This window comes from Brachyistius frenatus, unplaced genomic scaffold (genome assembly GCF_029030835.1).
Source record: "Brachyistius frenatus isolate BFR_SWC_R1_liver_20210118 unplaced genomic scaffold, ASM2903083v1 Contig_17, whole genome shotgun sequence".
NCBI lineage: Eukaryota > Metazoa > Chordata > Actinopteri > Embiotocidae > Brachyistius > Brachyistius frenatus.
This window is the reverse complement of record NW_027210616.1, coordinates 3,004,169-3,024,900: the sequence shown is the minus strand read 5'-3', so window position 1 is coordinate 3,024,900 and position 20,732 is coordinate 3,004,169. Positions and strand designations below refer to the sequence as shown.

The window sequence follows — 20,732 nt, the reverse complement described above, 5'->3', positions numbered from 1 at the left end:
CGTGCGTGCGTGCGTGCGTGCGTGCGTGCGTGTGTGTGTGTGTGTGCATGTGTGTGAGTGTGTGTGAGAGAGAGAGAGCGACAGAAACCAAAGAAAATGTAAAAATTGGTCAGCAGGTTATAAAATCAGCAAGACTGGCTTGAAAAGGAAGTCAAAAGAAATGAGAGAACATTGTAAGAAAGCTTTCGTTTCCTTGTGGCAAATACACTTGAATCCCCAAAAACACAAGCATTTATAGCGAGGTTAAGAAAATACAATTCAGAGATCACTTTTCGCTCTTTTTTTTTTTTTAGCAAATTGTGGCTCATCAGGCCAGAATTCACTCACGTGATTTTTACCTCAATCAAACCACAGAATATTCTTCTTGCTGTGGGAACACCTTATACCCAGGCGGTAGGTCTGGATTAGCTTGCACAAAATTGCAAACCTGCAATTTTTTTTAATTAATTAATTTTTTTTTCAGATGAAGAACAAAGTTCGGGTTCATGATGAAAATGCATTGATTGGTTTTAACCACACACTTCTGATCAAAGAGAATATAGACACTTTAATAAAATATAGGATACATAATTAATTATACAGTAGGCTTATGTAGGCTACAGTAGAACTGTATGCTAATTAAACGTTTTAATAGTAACACGAACACCGTGGTTTACACTCACACTGGTCTTACTTTGCACAGAAATGTGAAATATACATATAGCCTAATACAGAGTACAGGAGTAGGAATGTGTACTGAAAAATGGAAGTTAATCGAGGGCAGAATAAAAACTACACTGCGCCTCACGGCATTTTAATCACAGACAAGCCATGCTCCTGGCCCAAAACGCAGGCTTGTTAGATCTCAAAATTTAACTTGAGAAAAGATATTTCAGATATTTATTTAATCTTGCCACATACATAAGTCATGAATAATATTTCTATTTATCCCGACAAACATTACACATAGTTTACATTCAACAAAGACCCCTACAATTAGGGCTACATTCAGCAAGACGTTTCCTTTTACTTTCCAGCAATAGATTCTAAGTTCAGAAGACTCAACACGCAGATTTCCATAAAATCTTTTCCCTTTTTTTGTCTCACTTAAGATAGATATCTTTAATAATTATGCAACACGGCAAACAATTAGGCATATACACTTTGTTCCTATAACCCACTGTGGGGGAGATGTGTAGGCCACAAGCCAAAACTCAACCAAACAGGGCTCACAACAACAAATAAAGCTCGGCACATTTCGCAATGCAAGATTCAATATGATGACTTAAGACGTCTCACAAAATATTTGATAGAACATTCACAAAAGTACAGAGAGTAATAGAGATACAGCTTTAAGTTTAAAGCCACAACATGAAAAATGAGGGCCAAAAAAATTGTGTCCCAACAAAAACTCAGAGAGATGGGATGTTGTTACATTGCTTTGGTGGGAAAGAGTCCACGCCGTTGTGGCATGTGTACCATCCATTGACGATACTTTTCTGAAAGGGAGAGGTGGAGGAGAAAGTCCTTGGGCTCTGGGCAAAAGTGTGACCTGTCTGGCTGCAGGGGTACTGGGAGGACTGGGACCTGTAGCTGCCTCTCTGTAGCAACAAAGGGTCCAAGAGGGGCTGTGACCTGTGTGTGGAGTAGTCCAAACTGCTGTCAAACGTGTGATGGAAACGTGACCTCTGGGTCGACTCGTCTCGACTCTCTGGGGACAGGGGGACATCTTGAGTTGAAGTGGGTGGATGAGGGGGGCTGATCTGGGCTCCATCAGAGACTCGGGTTGACCTGCCCTCCGGAACGTGACCCCCGTCACCAGGACGCGCATCGCCGCCTTTGGCAATTTGGGCCTTGTTGCAGTGCAGCTTCATATGCTTTCGCAGGGAACTTGGGTGGGTGTAACACTTGTCGCAGCCCCTGACCTTGCACATGTAGGGTTTATCACTGGAGTGCACATGAGAATGCTTCTTGCGGTCACTGCTGTTCGCAAACCTCCGGTTGCAGCCCTCGAACTCGCATTTAAAAGGTTTTTCACCTAAATGTGCAAAGAGAGAGATGACGGCGAGTTACGAACACACTTACAGGCCTGTGTATGGTCTGCCTGGCCCTATAAACTAATGTTGATGTAGCCTTAGTCAACGGGGGGTGCACACCCCACAGGGTTATGTTATATAAAAGGTGACCCTACATTTGTTTTAATATGTACACCCAGGTTTCACTCAACAATGTGCAATCTGATCTCCAGCTTTCAATCAGTGATTCGGTAAACCCAAGAAGCCATGTCAGCTTGATCATAAAAGTATAATAATGCCACTTTTTTTTTTTTTTAAAAGCAGGCTAAATTGTTACTAATCTGTAAAAACTTGCTGTGAGTCCTTCAAAAACAGTCAAAAAACTAGTTGCTGAAACTTGGTGTGGTCCTATTGCAACAAGTGACGCACTTTATCTGCAGAATAAATCAACATGGCTGCAGTTAGGCATGTATTAGATTAACCTCCGACAGCAATTGCAAGGATTTGTTTAAATTCAGTTATCATGCATAGAATGAATTATAGCTATCAAGATGCTAATTGATCTTCTAGCACAAAATTGCCTACAGCTGCGTGTGCCTGTCCCTCCTGCACGCACACACTGACGTAGTGGGATATCCATGAAGCTGGACTCATAAATAAAACTTGAACAATGTCTGGTAAATTATCATTTTGCATTCTTGCATGTTATATCTGTAATTTGGAATTACCAAAATGGTCCTACATTTTTGACATAATTTGTCGAATTAAGAAACACACTACGCATGTGCAGTTGTGGCTTAACACATGTCACCAAGCGTCTCTGTTCTGTCTTTTCCCGCTGCTTTCATGAGTAAAAACAATTTACACAAAAGGTAAAAGGGAATGCCCAATAAATCTGTTTGGTTCAGCCTGTCCTTTTTATTGTGGCCCATTCACTTCATCGGTCCAATTTCAATTTAAATTCCTATATTTCACCGTAAATACGCTGCACCTCGTTAGATCACGTTTTGTAGGCCTATAATAGAATTCCGAACTTGTAAATAAAAAGACTAAAACAAGACTGCATGCAATCCTTTTGATAGAGGAAATTTGAGTCTGTACTCATAATAGTTGTGCATAAAAAACAACGGAAAAGTCGAAGTAAAATGCATTTTATAGCACTATTTCACAGTAATTTGTGACAAGTAACAGGCCTATCAAAGTGATGGAAGTCAAACGAGCGTAAGGCAAAAAATAGCCTAACTCAGTTGTTGTTGTTGTTGTTGTTGTTGTTTTTAACTATGACTCATTTCATTTACATTGACTGAGGTCATCTCTTCCCTCTCGTTTATATGTCCTACTACATGCTACATCACTGTGTGATGTGCTCTGCAAGGGTTCCTGAGCGCAGGAGACGAGTCCCTGGGAGGCAGAGACAGCGTAACGGCTACGTCACAACTCTCCGGTGTCCCGGCCTTTATTTAATAATTTCACTGAATGAAGTGAGAGAGGCACCCAAACCACCGGGCCTGCTGACTGTACTCGTTTGCAACTGTCTTACTATTTTTCATCTGATCTCCCTGCATGGAGACTATACACACGCTTCTGTCCTGCAAGAACCAGGACGGCAAGACAGCAGCACGAAAAGCTTTGCAACAACATTTGTATAACAGTGTAGACTTAAATAACACCAGCACAGTATTATGTTGATATTAATAATAATAACAATAATAATTACAGAATTAAAAACACATTAAATACTGAAAAATAAAAATGATGTTTACACTGGCGAAAACTGCAAAACTTATAAATATTCATTAACGAAGACAAATGAAGTTGAAAATACTGGCCACATTTTATGAACACCTTACATTTATGATGATGATTATTATCATTAATAAATCAAATATTGTATGATGATTATTAACTAACCTGTGTGAGTCCTCTTGTGGATCTTTAGATTTTCTGATCTTGCAAAAACTTTCTCACAGCCGTGAAATGGGCAGGGAAAGGGCTTTTCCCCCGTGTGGACTCTGACGTGGTTCACCAGCTTGTATTTGGCTTTGAAAGGCTTCCTGTCTCGCGCACAATTCTCCCAGTGACACACATATTCAGAGTGCTCTGGTCCTCCGACGTGCTCCACTGTCACATGGGTGACAAGTTCATACATGGTCCCGAAGGCTCTGGAGCAGGGCAGCTTCCCAGCCCCCTCTTGGCCGTCACTCCACTTGCACACCAGCTCGTGCTTCACTATTTGCTTAGAGCACCTGAGGAAAGCGTCGCCTCCTCCACGCTGAATTGCCATGTTCAGCGGTTTGTAGAGACCCAGGAATTGTGTGACAAGCTGCTGGCTGTTTCCCTTGGGGCTGATAGTTTGGCCATAAGGGTGCGTCCGGGTGAGGAGGTCGCCAGGTAGACCCAGCATCATCTGGCTGCCGAGGTCTCGAGATGCGTCGGTGGAGGCATGGGCCTGCTCCTGATAACTTGTAAAAAAAGTATGGCTTCTGCTGTCTCTGCAGCCATGAAAGTCACGATACCTTCCAATCCCGCCATGTTGGTTAGCTCTTGATGCCAGTTGATCAGTGACGGGTGGCATGCCGGCTCCAGAAAGATTGGCTCCAATGATAATGCCCCTAGGGCTGTGCTGTAACCGGTGACTGGGGTATCCAGAGTCTGAAAAATTGGGAACCGAATGGTCAACATATGCACTGGACCTCGTCTCGGGGTAGTCTCGCAAATTGTGCGAGGGGCAGAGTTTTAAGGAACTGCCAGTGGGGTGTCCCATGTGCTCTCCTGCCAAAGGTGGCAGCACCACGCTGTGTTCAGTATTGCTCTCCCCGGGGTTGACGCAAGAGAGAGGGCAGCCACTAAACCTCGAAAGGCTTGTCATGTTTTTGTTGTGAGTTTGGCTATGCGTTTGCAAAATCAACGAATTCAGCACTCAGGATACACCTAGAAATTCTGTTTCCATTTTCCTTGTTGTATATCATCTGCATGTGAAATTCTTGGCCGTGAACTTCGCAGAAGTAGGAACCAGACTCAATTTCGTTAAAGTTGGTGTGAGTCCCATGCCGTTCACTTTGCCCTCTTGATTTGTGGCAATAACCGTGGTAGTAAAAATGCTTCGAAACAGGCCATGGTGCAATATAAAAGCACAGCAGGCAAACCTGCTTTTAAAAAGGGAGCTTTGGGATTGGTTGGAATGCGCTGTGATTGACAGGCGCTGGGTTTGTTTTAAAAGGGACACGCAGGCGTTCACTGCACGACTCCGTTTTCAAATATCGCAGAGAAAATGCTTTGAAATGTGCCGCGGTACTCTCAAACATTGCTGCCACTTTAACTTGAGGCGCCTTCTTATAAGTCCCTATCTCTAAATCTCCGCAAAGGAAAAACGCGGAGGTTAATGTGTAAAACTAATCATATGTAGAAGACGAGTGATTCAATGCAGATATGAGCAATGCACAACACAATCGCAGATGTCTTTTGTTTCACTGCGATTTTGCCGAAGCAAATGTCCCCCTGCCTTGAAGGAATAATAGAGAGACCGGTCCCTGCGTGTCCGGGACAATTAATGTCAAGAATTGCATTTTGAACTCCACATTAGAAAACTGTGAAAGTTACAGGAAACTAATTCTAACAATTAAATCCGGTTGTAAAAATAACTAAAAAAAAAATACGAATAAAGCCTTTGTATATCATTAATCTGTCTGTTAAAACAGCATTGTATATAATATAAAGGTTACTGTACTCCTACAGAGGTAAAAGTAATGCTTTACACTTTTAATTTAGAGTATCCATTTTGATAAGGACGAACCGTTCTCTGCTGGCCTGGACTAAGAACAATACAAGTTTCAATAAAGCAACAAGTAGCGAGGCACAGGACCACATTTTCATAAACCACCTCGAGTTAATGGGGGGAAGAAAAAAAAAAGAGAATATGTTGTTTCAAACAGACATTTTCCAGCACAGTCATAGGGAGGAGTGCAGCATGACAGTGTACTACTTTAACTTTGAGCCTAATGTAAACCATTTACCGTTTCTCATTAAGCCGAAATAAATTATTAATCTTCAAACGTGCACCATATGCGTCTTGCAGGCTGGCACAAATGTACAAAAAATAGTTACGTAAAATGGAAATGATGAAACGTGACAAACAGCAGTGGAGGGGCTTCACTGTTCCTTGGAAACTCAGATCAACTTTGGGGTAGTGTGAGGACAGCAGCTCCCAGCTCTCCACGCTGTATTAGTGCAGCACATATCCCTGCACGTCTCCTCGCTTTGACGTGGCTCTGGCTTTATCAGCGCACTTTCTTCTACCTTGACCAGTTTAGCCACTATTCTTTTTTATCTCGTTACTTTTATTTAAATCTACAGGACGCGCCGTGGACTCCGAACTGCACTTTATATAGATTTAAGGTGAAACCCCCTTTTATTTCCAAAGACTGCAATTGGCGGATTTTTCAACATTTTTTCAGAAAATAAATTAAAAAAATAAAAAATAAATCCTTTTCTACATTGATATGCTGACGTCACCTGCAGTGGGTCCTAGGCAGAGACAAAGCAAGGGGCCCACTTGACATTAAGTGCTGCAAAATAGCAGACAGGCCCAGAACTGGCCTAATTCCGTCATGATTGTAATGGACGCTCATGTTTGTCAACCTTTAACCTGATGCATTTCCGAAAATGATTGAGGGTTGAAGGCCAATAAACCGAAAGTTTTCAATCTGTCATTCAGAGAGCATAAAGGAGTGACAGACATGTGGCCCAAAAACATTTCAGGTCCGCATGAGCACCAAAAAAAGGCAAAAGAAGACGACAGTTTAGAATAGCTGCACTTTTATGATGATTTTATATGAATCTCACCTGTACAGCAACGTTATACTGGACTGAGATTATAAAATGCTAACAGCAGCTGAATTTGCTCAAATGCTGAAATGACCCTTGATGTGCTCAATTAGTGCTTAATTAGAGTTTGGCCTAATACGCTTTTACAAGCTCATTTCCCTACATGTCTGCTAAAAAAAAAAAAAAATAAAAAAGCATGATGAGCTAGTATTAAGTATTGTATTTGGTAAATTCATATGCTTAAAATTTGCCAAATAAATTGAGCAAAATTTTGTTAAACCGAGTAGTATTTTAAATTTGGAAGCTACACATAAATGTGTACAACTTTGTTTCAAATATCTACATTGTAAGAAATTTTAGAATCCTGACATCTGAAATCTCCTATCCTGCAGCTTTATGAGTCAGGTCATTTATGTTGGTTGCTTGACAAGCCAGACGGGAATCTTAGTGACTGTTGCATAAAAATATAATTCCCAACAATCAAAACATTCATGTCAAGGAGTACTCTTTACGTCCATCGGGTCCAAGTCTCTCCTTGTACAGTGAATGTGCACCGAATGAATTACAAAAGGTGCAATGAAGCGATAAAATGGAAGTGAAATCAGCAAATTCAATTTCTTTAACCTTGGATTTGGATGAAGAATGTATTTAAAATAACAACCCTTTTCAGGAAAACTATATTCGCACAATGGCAAATGACAATTTATTAGTGCACACATCTGTACACACATCTAAATGTGCATGTAAAAATACACGTTTATCGATAATAAACTACTGAGTCTGTTTAAGAATCACAGGTGTTACTACTGGGGGTTACTGTCAGTGTAACACATGACATTATGAAAAGAAATGGTAATAATAATAATAAAGAAAGAAGATATGGAAGCACCAAATTATTTTAAGAATCCAAATTTATATGTTAGAGTTATGTGTATTCACGTTTTCCTGCAGTTTGCCTAAATATGTGTGTGTGTGTGTGTGTGTGTGTGTGTGTGTGTGTGTGTGTGTGTGTGTGTGTGTGTGTGTGTGTGTGTGTGTGTGTGTGTGTGTGTGTGTGTGTGTGTGTGTGTGTGTGTGTGTGTGTGTGTGTGTGTGTGTGTGTGTGTGTGTGTGTGTGTGTGTGTGTGTGTGTGTGTGTGTGTGTGTGTGTGTGTGTGTGTGTGTATGTTTAAACAAGTGTATGCATTAGAGTGGCGTGTGCTGAGATATTATAATTGACGAGGGATGGCAGTGCACAGTCTTCCAATGACTTTATGAAATTTAGATGAATTAACAGGTTTGGGATGAGTCCATTTGGAGACAGATGCTCCAGTAAATCACAGCAAGTCAATTAGTCCTCTCCATCAGCCATGTGAATGCAAACTCCAAGTGCTGCAGTCACTCAAGGCCCAATGACCACATAATCTATGAAATATGTATAGCGATCTGTCCAGCTATTATTGAACCATATACAGTTCAGAACCTGTGTTAAATACGCAAATATGGAATGAGAAAGCATTTATCGGATGACAAACAAAATAACAAAACACACACAGCACAAACATATGACCAGTAGCGATGCAATACAGCCAAGCATTAGAAATTTTAAATTAAAAGGCAATTAAATTGTCATTTGTCATGTAAAGCACTGCGGTGAAATAACCCTGGCCATTCTCAGCAGCTACACTTGCAAAGACAACGAAAATATAGTTTGATATGCTACATCCATTTGGAAATGCAAAGCATAATGATTGCTTTGTGAAAACACTAGCATTTTGAAAATGAGCGGTTGCACGTGTTACATGCATAAACATTATTACTGAAACAAATATGAAACGAAATGGTGACTGGCTTTATTCTGAGAGTGCATGAAATCTACTGGATGATGGTTTGAATGGAGACCAGAACCTGAGCCTTTATACTGTTGTGGGCTCCGCAGAATGTAGGAGAACTGAAGAACGTGAGAATGCAACCCATTCAGCACAAAGAGCACAACAATTCATTTTCTTATTAAATTAAGAAACACATTAAACCACAGCAAATGCTCCAAGTTCATTTAGCACAACGTCCATTTAAGCAAAACAATGAATCACAGTATCATTCGTGTAACTGTGCCTCTGGGATACGTTGATCATTTTCTGTCTATTTTAAACTTAAATACAGAAAACAGTCGTATATATTGGTAGTTGAGAAATTAAAGTTCTATCAAGCTATGGTTTTTCCGTTTTTTCAGGAAAATCAAGATTTCCCTTTTGTTTGGTCACTATTGAGTTAACTTCAAGTCCACAAACTTGTCTATAGCACTAGCAGCCTGAGCCAGCCAAGCATAGAGTGGGCTACAGGCCAGACAACATGGACTAAAAAAATTATTCAACTTAGCTGCAAGGAAAAAAATAACACTGGGCTTCTATATGCCACTTTGTTTATATAAGAAAATAATTTTCATGCATCTAGGTCATTTATCAAATAAAATAACCTTTATAGTTGCTGACTATCACATCTACTTAGAATAAACATATAAATGTGAGTTGTTTACCATTTAGGCTGATGGTTATGTTCTGCTCTTTTCCAACAGCATGGGTCTACTGTCACAGAGGTATGCACACCAAAATATTCTGATATTTTAAGGTAATGCGCATGCTCAGTTAGAAGAAGATTATGTTATAACCAATGGGGTATCCCAACGCCCAATGAGGTAATCCCAGCAGATATAACTAAATAATTAAATTGTATACTGCAGTCTTGCAGAATAACCTGCCATAATTCATCCTGTTGAGTAAATTAAAATTGTGATTAAAGATTTTAAACTTTTGCAGAAAGAAATAAAGACCTAATCACATGTATGTATGTTCATCTCATTATTTTATGCAGTTAAAATGAACATCTCCAAAGATTAAATTACACACACACAAAAACAAAAACAAAAATGGGATCGCAAAACCTGTCTGGCAATTTTATCAAAATGTATACAAATTAAATGGATGTGTAAAAAAAACTGAGGTGAAAATGTAATTGAGCGGAGGGCGACGTGCTCGACGAGTGACGGTTAACAAAACTGCAGCCCAATAATGTCTAAAACGTTGTATTTCACCGTGTTTTAAAGTTTTCCCCCATTTTCTAATGTCCAGTAAAAAAAAAAAAAAAGTAAAAAAAAGTGCTATTAATGCGCCAAGGTACATCTGCTCCTTTCAGACAAGAACAGGTAGATTAAAAAAAAACTAAAACAAAAACAAAAAACAGAAACAAAAGAATAACAACAAAAACCGAACTTAAAAATAAATAAGCAAACAAAAACCGACTGTCCTGGTTTGTTTTGACGAGAGCAGAAAGAAATGCAAAATGCGTGTTTGAACTCCCCATTTGTCAAATGCCACATTTGTAGAATTAATTAAATAATAAAATGTTTCAATATATTCCAGTGGGCTATACTACCAGAAGAGTTCAGCAGCAGTTTTAAGTTTAACTCTGAAGCAACAGTTGCTTTACGTTAGGCCTCGTTGATGACAGCTCCCCCCCCCCTGTTCTCAGCAACAGCTCAGTGCCTGCGCTGCTGCTCTGCCGCTCACAAACATTTGTGACTCATCTAAACCATGTCACTTAATTATTTCATAGTGGCAATGTGGCTGCAAATACACGGCACGTAACCTTAAGTGGCGGATGGAGCCTTCAACAAGCCAATAAAATATGGAGGGAATATAAGAAAACTCAACTGTCTGCTTGTCACTTGCTAAAGTTCGCAAAGGTCGCAATAAATCTCCTCCGTGCGTGTGTGCGCGCGCGCGCGTGCGTGTGTGTGTGTGTGTGTGCGTGTCGCTATAGGCTAAGTGTTTTTGTGTGTGCTCGTGCACGCGCACACTGTGAGAAGACGAGTGTGTGAGAGTGAAGGGGGGAGTAAACTGTGACAGGCTATGCCTCGGTGGTGAGAGAGGGAGAAAGAGAGAGAGGGAGGGAGGGAGGGAGGGAGGGAGGGAGGGAGGGAGAGGCAGAGAGAGAGAGGCAGAGAGAGAGAAGCTTACGGTAAAAGATGAAGTGAATCTTATTCGTCGTTTTGCTTCCAGATAAGTTGTTGATTTCTGCTGTTATGTCCAACAACAAAAAAAGCGCAAGTGTTGTGCTACTTTACACGATGGTCATAAAAAAAAACAGAGGTATGCGGGTCCTTGCAACAATTATATCAACATATGAGCAACAGGCCTAAATACTAAGCAGCCATGGTTCACTTTAAGAAAACTAAATCCCATGCAATCTCCAATGGCTAAACGCTCCAATAAACTGTAGATTTACACACTTCCCCAGCATGCAGCTCACACAGGCCTCCCCCTCTTCCCAGCACAGAGACGACGGATAAGTAGGAAAACTCACCTTTTCAATCTATAACTCTTTCTCGACGAAATGTTCTGGTGAATGCGGTGGGGCTGAGGGTGAGAGCAGAATGAAGGACTGATTTGATTTTTTTTTTTTTTTTTTTTTTTTTTTTTTTGAGTCCAGATCCCCTAAAATAAAGAATGTGAGCTCCTTCCTGGGACAGATTGAGGGGGAAAGGATGTGAAAGGCTTGGAGTTAAAAAGCGCCGCTTGAAGCACTCAGCGCGTCTCTGAACTTGATCAGATTTTATGTGTCCTGCAGCGAGTCAGCGGCAGCCCTGTGAAACTTGCTCAATGGCACGAATTTTTTGGCTGAGCGAAAAAAAATCTCAGGATATTACAATTACTGCCATCTTTCTTTCTGTCTTTTATTCCTCCGTCTTACACCCTATAGAGCTTTTGCTTTAAAAAAAAAAAAAAAAAAATACCCCCTCCCCTTTCAAGCGGCTTCAAGAAAGCCACATTTTGGAACTGCGCCAAGTACATTCAAGTTTTCAGTTAATAAGAGCCAAACTGGTGAGATGAAAGAGAAAAATAACAAATAAGTATATGATATAACGATTGTATTAGACAGATAGATAGATAGATAGATAGATAGATAGATAGATAGATAGATAGATAGATAGATAGATAGATAGATAGATAGATAGATAGATAGATAGATAGATAGATAGATAGATAGATAGATAGATAGATAGATAGATTCAAATGTATTGAAACGTTGTTTTTTTTTTAAACGAAATCAAATTTAATACATTTCCCGCTGCAGAATCACTTCATTAAAACCAATTTCAGTCAAGTAAAGTGGTCCACTAAAAGTTTAAAATCTGCAGAGGGTTTTATAGACTGCCTTATTTTTTTAATTTATGAAACTATTTGGGAGCTTCTTGATGAGCATGGTGTACGGCTGCATACACGGGCGCTCCACGTAACACATGTAGGATCTGCACTGGAGTGTTCCGTTATACCTGCAAAATAATGCCTACAAGAACCAATCAAATGAAACCAATTGAGACGACCTGCCATCTTCAATACCAAACTGTGCCAATCACCAGAAATCTAGCCAATTAACACCCTTCATCGCAGTCACGTGTTAGAGGGGTAGCCAAGCGCTGATTGGCTGTCGTAGCACTGCCTCCCGAGTTCATTTATGTTCTGGGAGTGAGTGATTGACTTTATCAGTCCAAGGACATCATCCGCCTGGTAAGGGGGGGAAGTTTGATCCTCTTTCTCACGGATCGCAGTCAACGGGAGTTTTTTCTCCCAACTCTTTACATAGGATTTTTTTCCCCCGTCTTGGCTTGGTTTGGTTTTTATTTTAGGATTTTTTTTTTCGCACAACGTGGTAAATCTCGGCGCGGTGTCTGCAGCTTACGCGCTCCGCTAAACTGGATTTTAATTTTATTTTCTGTTTTCCTCCCGAAATCCTAAATTTACTTCAAGCTCATGACTATGCTTCTTGATAGCGGTCCGCAGTTTGCATCGCTAGGAGTGGGGGGTTTCGGGACACCACGGCACCACGAAATAGGGAACAGAGACCCGAGTCTGGGACTGAATCCCTTCACTGATTCCTCCCACTCCGCTGCTTTTAAAATCAGCCCCGTGGCTCACGATATCGCTTCCAGCCAGACATCAGCGTTCACCCCGCAAGCCACTGGATATGCAGCTGCCCTGGGACACTCGCACGGCGGGCAGGTGGGCTCGTACGGCGGAGGAGCGTTCAATTCAACGCGGGACTTTCTCTTCCGGAACCGGAGTGTTGAGTCCTCAGCGCCGAGCGCCCAGCATGGGATCTTTGCAGCTTCGGCGGGGAGCCTCCACGGGCCGCCCGGGATCACCGATAACCCCGGACATTTGTTGTTTCCAGGACTTCACGACCAGGGAGTGAGCCACGCTTCATCAAGTGGACATGTAGTCAACAGCCAAATGCATCTTGGCTTACGCGGGGACATTTTCGGCAGACCTGATCCGTATCGTCCGGTGGCAAGCCCTCGGACGGACCCCTACGGGGCTCAGCTCCACAACTACAACCACCCTATCAATATGAACATGGGGATGAATGTGCCGACACATCACGGTCCAGGGGCCTTCTTTAGATACATGAGGCAACCGATTAAACAAGAATTATCCTGCAAATGGATAGACGAGAACCAGATGAACAGACCCAAAAAGACTTGCGAAAGGACTTTCAGCACCATGCACGAGATGGTCACTCATGTGTCCATGGAGCACGTCGGCGGCCCCGAGCAGAGCAACCACGTCTGCTACTGGGAGGACTGCCCGAGAGAGGGGAAATCTTTTAAGGCCAAGTACAAACTCGTCAACCACATCCGTGTGCACACAGGCGAGAAACCTTTCCCATGCCCGTTCCCCGGATGTGGGAAAATATTCGCCAGGTCGGAGAATTTGAAAATTCACAAAAGAACACATACAGGTAAGCATTAAGAATATCGTGGCGTAAAAGAACATTTGAAAAGTGAGGCTCCTCTGGATAGAAATGGTGTCTTGAATTCTTCAAAATACAAGAATGTTTTTGTTGTTTACAAGAATCATTTAACAGCTCGGGCCCACGTTTATTATGTTGAACAGCTCCCAAATTGTTGTTAGTAAGTTCTGAATTATTTCTCAGTAAACTGGTGAATTAATGTTGACTCGGTAATGCACAAACTACACTGACCAACTCTGAGGTGGTGTTAAGCCTCGTTATTTCTTCTAACTTTGTGCTGAGAAGCTTGTTTGTGACTTCTAAAGCCACTTGACAAAGTTTTAGAGTAACATGGGACTCGCATGCTCTCTGAACACCATTACAACTCATCAATTTCTGTCTATGTTTATAATTCTCTGTTTCAGCCATTGCACGTTGCAGAATGCCCTGTTGATTCAGTGTTTACTATGAAAGAGCAGGCCAGTAGTAGCATGACGGAGCAGGCCTCTTGAATAAATAAAGCCTGACTGAGCAGTGTGTAGTAGTCGAGCTGTATCCATGCTGCCCCGAAAATGTAGGTTACTCTATTATATAATAAGGCTGCAGACAATTTACATCTCCGGGCGCGGCGCTCATAGGTGGCGTTACAAGTGTGAAGTTTGTTTGTGCGGGCCATCGGAGTAATTCACGGTGTGTGTGTGTTAATCCTGCAGGTGAGAAGCCGTTTAAGTGTGAATTTGATGGCTGTGACAGACGCTTCGCCAACAGCAGCGACAGGAAAAAGCACATGCATGTGCACACATCAGACAAGCCATACATCTGCAAAGTGTGCGACAAGTCATACACACACCCCAGCTCTCTCAGGAAACACATGAAGGTAATTAACGTCTTCATTACTCCTTAAACACATTAACACACACACACACACACACACACACACACACACACACACACACACACACACACACACACACACACACACACACACACACTCCTCTAACCCCCTCCCTTTCCTCCTCTGCCACAGACAGGGACGATCACAACTTCGAGCATTTCTTAGGCTGTTACAGCACATATTAAATGTTTGTATTGTTAGAAAATTATAGGATGCTAATTAGTCTGTATGTGACACTTCAATCGTAATAGTAAAGGAGAAGTGAAAATTTCACTTGTTTGTTATTGTTTGATAATTCATTCTCTGCCTTTATTAATTGTTTAAAGTATAGTAACCTGTTTTAAAGTAGCTGTGGCATTACCTGCCTCCTAGCTATTAATTGTTGTTGTTGTTGTTTTTTTTAAACCTATACTTTTGAGGAAAAACGACATTTTTAGATGCAGATTAATGACGTGTAGAGGCTGACGTTTTTTTTTTGTTTTTTTTTTTTTTTTTTTGCAGCGTAGAAGTTAGCTTGCCTGTTTCAAGTTTGCTTTATGTTTACTGTTGTAAATCCCAGAGTTAATCCGCATTTAAATTCAAAATTCTTAAGTACAGAAACTTGAAGTGCACTGTGAGAGCGTTAATGAATATTATACGTCAGACGCAGAAACTCACTGCTCATGTCTTCATTTTTTTTTTTTTTTTTTTTTGGTCAGGTACACGAGTCTCAAGGATCTGAATCGTCTCCAGCAGCAAGCTCTGGATACGAGTCGTCCACGCCACCGGTGCTGGTCTCAGCCAGCACCGAGGACCCGACAAAAACACCGCCGTCAGCCGTACAAAACACGTCTGGCCATAGCGAAGGACTGGCACCCAACTTTAATGAATGGTACGTTTGAAGTCAGAGGAACAAACCTTCTCTCAATGTGGACCACGGGGACGAGGATAAAACCTTAAATAACTATTCCCTCACTTCATACACACACACACACACACACACACACACACACACACACACACACACACACACACACACACACACACACACACTGTCAGACACGCATTCAAGCACATACACACAAATGGGATTGGGACGACAACAACAACAGGAGATGAGAGCAAAAGCCAGCACCAAGCAGGCCACGTCCGTTCTCAGGATCACGAAATTTGACTTTTATTCCGCAGTTTTGAGGGAATCAAATAAATCACGAATAAATAAACGTAATACTTTCTCAGTATAAATAAATGTTTTTTTATCTTTTAGTTTACAGATTTCAGAAAAAAAATTGTTTTATTTTTCATTTTATGTATTTTCTCAAATTTTTATTTAAAAAAAAGCATAAAAAAGGAAGATTATTTCACGCTGTTTTATATGAGGGTGACGCGCTATTGTCGCCTCTTCAATTGATTGTTGAAACTTCAAACAGTCTTAAGAAACGTGCCAAAGTCTTTGTCATGAACTTGAACACAGAAAAAAAAAAAACTCATAAATAAATATTATACTCGTGAATGTATTTCCTTGTTTGATGGGGTCGAATCTGTTGTCAACGTCCGTTTTCAGGTGGAGAAATGTGGTATTAGGTTACGATTGTTACCGTTGAATATAACGTTGCCTTTTGTTAATACCGTTGTAAATACATATCCATGATGCCATATTTATCAATTTGTAATTTAATTATGGGTATAAGTTCTGAAACTTAAATGATATTTATGGAAATGTTTTTTTTAACAAGAACTGTACAGTTTTGGTCATAACCAGCTTAACATTGAACAAATGATAAACTCTAAAGCTCCAACATCGCGATTGTATCCTTCTGGTTTTTTTTCTCCTTTTTAACCAATAGGCCTACATGTGTCTTATTTGGATCGAAGAAATCATCTATATGAATATTATGGATTTGTCTATATATAATGCAGATATTTCCGTCACTTTTATTTTGTTTATGAGACCATTGACATGTAAAATCATTGACTTTGTAGAACTGAGTTCAGTTGAGCTGAGAAGCTATAAAACGGTTCTGTTGATATCTTTATTTTTGGTTAAATTTAAACTTTTTGTGTATTTTACTTTTCTAGAATCAGAAATAGATGTCAATTCTTAGCATAAACTCAGTATTGGAAAAAATAATAATACACCCATCAGCCTACTGCACTCCTATACAGGTCATAGACGAGTGTGCGAAGTTCATGATTTCCAAATCAAGGTGACAGTATTTTGAGTATTTCAAATTGGGGTCAAGCACCCAAATATATGCGCCAGTATGGCAACCTTTATAGTTCCAGCAATGTCTTTGTGCAAGTATGTTTTAAATGTGTGCATCGGCAACAATGGAACTGTCACAACACAGTATCTTCAAAAATAAAAAAAAGTTTTTTGTCTGTCAGCTTGCATTGTTTTAAATGTAATTCTTCTGTGAAACTAAGCGTGTTATTTGTTGTGGTGTTGCATATAGAGCAGTTTGATTACACATTTGCTTGTTTTGTGTGAATAACTTGTCAAGATGACATTTTTGTGTTTAACAAAATTTAGTGGAAGGAATTCTAGATCTATGTGGGTTGGGGGGAGAATACGTTCAGTGGCAAAAAGAGTTACAGCATTGCATTGTAACCTATTCTCAAGAATTAAATATTATGCATACACAAAGTATATTGTACTCATACGAGAACAATTTCAGACCACCAGCACTACTTTTAAAATAAAATGTAAAAAAACGGTACCTCTTGACAGTGATATATGAAATAAGTTTATTTAAATAATTTAAGGAATATATGTTTTATATGCTATTTTCTATACCTTAATTTAAAAGAAGTACTTTTTCTTATTCCCACCACCTTTCTGCCCCATGTCCAGAGGTCAGAGAAAAATATCTGATGTATAAACACAGCTAGAATGTGATGTTGTAACACTTTCTGGGAGAAATGGGTCACACTCCAAGTTATTCCTGAAGAGCAAAACTGTTTTACTGATGAACTGTGTCACTGTGCCACATCGAGGCAAACCATGTTACAACAGCAGGCCTATGCGTTATAGCCTATTTAGCTACCAGAGTCAAACGTTCCTTGTACTTTTTAGGCTACTGTATGTTGGTTGATTTGTTTTACCAACTATTTATGAAGAAATGTGAACGGAAATTTTGACTGAAATTAAAAAAACATTATGAAAAGCGACTTTCAGACTGCGACGTTGATTATTATCACCATGTTGTTCTGCACCCTGCATGTTACGCATACAGCTGACACTGTTTGCCATGCTGTTTGTATCAGACTAGTAGGAGTCACTTGAACTTGACACTGATTAAGGCGCCATTTTAGTATCTTGGCTGTGTGTGCATGTGTGTGTGTGTGTCTGCCGTAGAGTGGGAATAGGAGGGGGGGGGGGGGCAAGTTAAAGAACCTTGGCAGTGAGTAGGGGGTTAAGAAGGGGTGGTGGGACATCCGTTTATGACTATGAAAGTTGCTCATGTGAAGTTTTTTTCTTAATGAGCGCTCACTAGTCATGATAATAGCGTAATCCTGACAAATACTTCCTAACGTGCCGACTGGAGGACGGGCAACTGAGGACACTGTGTGACCGTGTGGACTGGGATACGGTGCCAAAAGTGGCACTGCCTCAGCGTCTCCCACTACCCGATTAACAAGGCACCGCTACATAAAAACAACCAATGGAGTTACCACACATCAATGGGCGCCATAATAAGCATTTAAACGGCGAAAAAACCCCGACTGAATCACAGAAAGAGCTCATGCACACGGCCTAAAATCTATAATATTATACAGTCATCTATCCAATGTTTCCTGCAACTACAACTCTTGAAATGCAGTAAAACAATAAATGCCCATGGAGGGCTATTTGAAAGACTGATGTAAAGTGCCGCATCTACTATTTTAGTTCCGCTTACAGGCTAAGGGAGAGGAGTATTTCTGCACCAACCCCCGCGCTCCAGCCCTCCAATATTACTCAACTATAAACAGATTTGGGAATATTGATTCAAATTCAGTTTTTTTTTTCTTCCTTCTTCTTGTTTTACTTTGGCGCAAGCGCATCCCTTGAATTCCGTTTGATTTCACATTTCACCCCCTCCTTCGCTCCCTTTCCCTCCTTGCCTCCCCATCTCACCCTCCTCTCTCTCCCTCCCTTCCCGACTCGCCTAGTCGCACATTTCAAGTTCCTCCTCTCAGACACAGTGACGTCAAATCATCGAGACCCGGCTTTCTCCGAAATGCGGCGAGCTCACATGTAGGCTGCACTTTTACGCACGCATTTGGGAAGTGTTAAACAGAGAAGTGGCTGCGCTCTGACCTGCAGCAGGTGATCATCACAGGGCGAGAAGAAAAATGTGATTATAAAATACCCAAAACTTGTACATGTTTGCATTTTAACGCGGGTCTCATCTCTTTTTATTTGCCGTTACACACCAGATTGATATGGATTTAGGTCATTATGGGTCAAGTGTAATTCTGCAAAAATAATTCCGCATGCAAATGATGTTTTTTATGCTGACGCCGAATAGCAGCCATCGTTTCCAGATGATATGTAAAACCAGAGCAGCCGACTCCAATCCAGAAGAGAGAGAAGGAAAAAAAAAAAACATGAAAGGCTTCTTTCTGGTGGATTCTCAATGGATTAGAAAGCAGTGACGGTCACGTGGATGCAGTTGTGTAAAGACTAGCGGCTGTATAACAACAATGCTCTGCAGCAGACTACAACTGGCTCTGAATTACGCTAGCGCTCATTCATCTCAAGTTATTTAATGGACAGCTATACGTGGCTGCGGTGTGCGGACCCGCAGGATGGCAACTAACTGTCGGCAGCGTGCAGTAGCCTATAATCTCTCTCTTCTTATAGAATGGGCTTGTAGTAAGGGGGGGGGGGGAGGTGAGACGAATCAGAGATTGCTGGGGGGAGCGGAGGGTATGTATTCTGCAGGAAAAAAATAAATAAAAAATAGGACTGAGATCTACTCCTGGCTCGCGCCTGCCGCTGAAGTTTAGTATCGGATTGATCGGTCAACCCCAACCCCTTTACCTTCCTGCGTCTTCTCAGTCGCTGAGTATTTGCTGGCTAAGCGGGAGAGCGCGCTCTAAGAGGATAAACTGACACAAGCAGGTCCCCACTGCCCTTTGTCACGCAACGGCGGCTGTGATCTTAACAGACCCAGTGGCCAACGTATCACTCATTAATAATTTAGTCATTATTAGAAGAAACATGCACATACTTCATCTCACTGAATTCATCAGTAATCAAGTGTGTATGGCAGTAAATTCAAATTCACATTTGAGGCTTTTATTTTGGAACCAGTGACGTATCTTGCAACGAGTGAGGTTGTTTGGCTTTGCTCAAAAGCACTTTAGCATGGCACTTGGCCACTTGATCTGAATCTGAGACATTTTGTGCAGGACATGGAACTTCCACTTCTGCACATGACCTGCTTTGCTGTCTGTCACATACGCGGGTGTTCAGATTTTCTTCTATCACTGCGCTAAATCAACAAGATGCCGCCAAAACGGAATCTTCATGAATTTCTTCAGTCGTCTGAGAGATAGACTGCGTGTGTGTGTGTGTGTGTGTGTGTGTGTGTGTGTGTGTGTGTGTGTGTGTGTGTGTGTGTGTGTGTGTGTGTGTGTGTGTGTGTGTGTGCGCGTGTGCGTGTGTGTGTGTGTGTGTGAAATACAGGACTTATCTTTTCACTTATTGCAAGTTAACATTGCTGATATTTATAGAAGTCGTTACATTAATCCAAGACGTTAAGCTTGCACGGAGATATTGTGTCACTAAACGCACCATGTCAATTAGATTGAAATGAGATAGATTTGTAACATCGTAAGGCAAAATATGGCTTGATAAACAAGTAATTGCATAAGCGTTGACATACATCTGATAATTAACTTCCATTTGCGCGGAAGTTGATGTGCTTGCCAATTATCGATGCTTATTTCACCTCCAGCAGGGTGTTGAATATGCATTCATAAAGTACCTTAATCCACGGTGTGTCTTTATGTCTGTAGGTGTTTCATGGCTTTTGTGATGCAAACTGATTAACACAATGGCTTTGTGTTTGAGTTAAATTATTCCTCAATTGACTCATAAGAGACATTTTACCCCCATAGTGATACTGTGGCCTGCAGCCATTCTTGCTGATAAGGAGAGGAGTGAAGTGGTGGCCTGCCAATTCTGAAAAATGATAAAATGTTCAAGTTAGCCGATACTCAGAGCTCAGTTCCTAAAGCAATCATACTTTGATAGCCATACTCATAAAGAGACCAGTAGC

At 41.0% G+C, this 20,732-nt stretch overlaps 2 protein-coding genes and 1 long non-coding RNA gene across 5 annotated transcripts in view; 1 reads left to right on the top strand and 2 right to left on the bottom strand.

Annotated features, from left to right (window-relative positions):
* The window catches only part of LOC138618555 (uncharacterized), a 38,026-nt gene extending 26,783 nt beyond the window's left edge, over positions 1 to 11,243 (bottom strand). For all 3 annotated transcript variants that reach the window (XR_011310737.1, XR_011310739.1, XR_011310738.1), the window contains exon 1: positions 11,160 to 11,243. This is a non-coding gene — a long non-coding RNA (uncharacterized lncRNA). The remainder of the gene's footprint in view (positions 1 to 11,159) is intronic.
* zic6 (zic family member 6) lies at positions 528 to 5,100 on the bottom strand. Its single transcript, XM_069694353.1, has 2 exons — positions 3,906 to 5,100; positions 528 to 2,017 (listed from the first exon to the last, which is right to left on the bottom strand). Exons 1-2 carry the CDS (start codon positions 4,861 to 4,863, stop codon positions 1,392 to 1,394), a joined length of 1,584 nt encoding a protein of 527 aa, XP_069550454.1. The 5' UTR covers positions 4,864 to 5,100; the 3' UTR covers positions 528 to 1,391.
* A 1,106-nt stretch (positions 11,244 to 12,349) lies between the features above and the next one.
* Positions 12,350 to 17,631, top strand: zic3 (zic family member 3 heterotaxy 1 (odd-paired homolog, Drosophila)). Its single transcript, XM_069694355.1, has 3 exons — positions 12,350 to 13,595; positions 14,300 to 14,463; positions 15,180 to 17,631. Exons 1-3 carry the CDS (start codon positions 12,608 to 12,610, stop codon positions 15,360 to 15,362), a joined length of 1,335 nt encoding a protein of 444 aa, XP_069550456.1. The 5' UTR covers positions 12,350 to 12,607; the 3' UTR covers positions 15,363 to 17,631.
* Positions 17,632 to 20,732: the final 3,101 nt, after the last annotated feature.

What these genes read in the sequence shown, in the direction of transcription:
- zic3 (XM_069694355.1), top strand. Translation starts at nt 12,608, where the DNA reads ATGACTATGCTTCTTGATAGCGGTCCGCAGTTTGCATCGCTAGGAGTG. An exon ending in TCACAAAAGAACACATACAG is followed by an intron (nt 13,596 to 14,299) that starts GTAAGCATTAAG and finishes TTAATCCTGCAG; the next exon opens with GTGAGAAGCCGTTTAAGTGT. An exon ending in CTCTCAGGAAACACATGAAG is followed by an intron (nt 14,464 to 15,179) that starts GTAATTAACGTC and finishes TTTTTTGGTCAG; the next exon opens with GTACACGAGTCTCAAGGATC.
- zic6 (XM_069694353.1), bottom strand. Translation starts at nt 4,863, where the DNA reads ATGACAAGCCTTTCGAGGTTTAGTGGCTGCCCTCTCTCTTGCGTCAAC. An exon ending in CCACAAGAGGACTCACACAG is followed by an intron (nt 2,018 to 3,905) that starts GTTAGTTAATAA and finishes TTGCACATTTAG; the next exon opens with GTGAAAAACCTTTTAAATGC.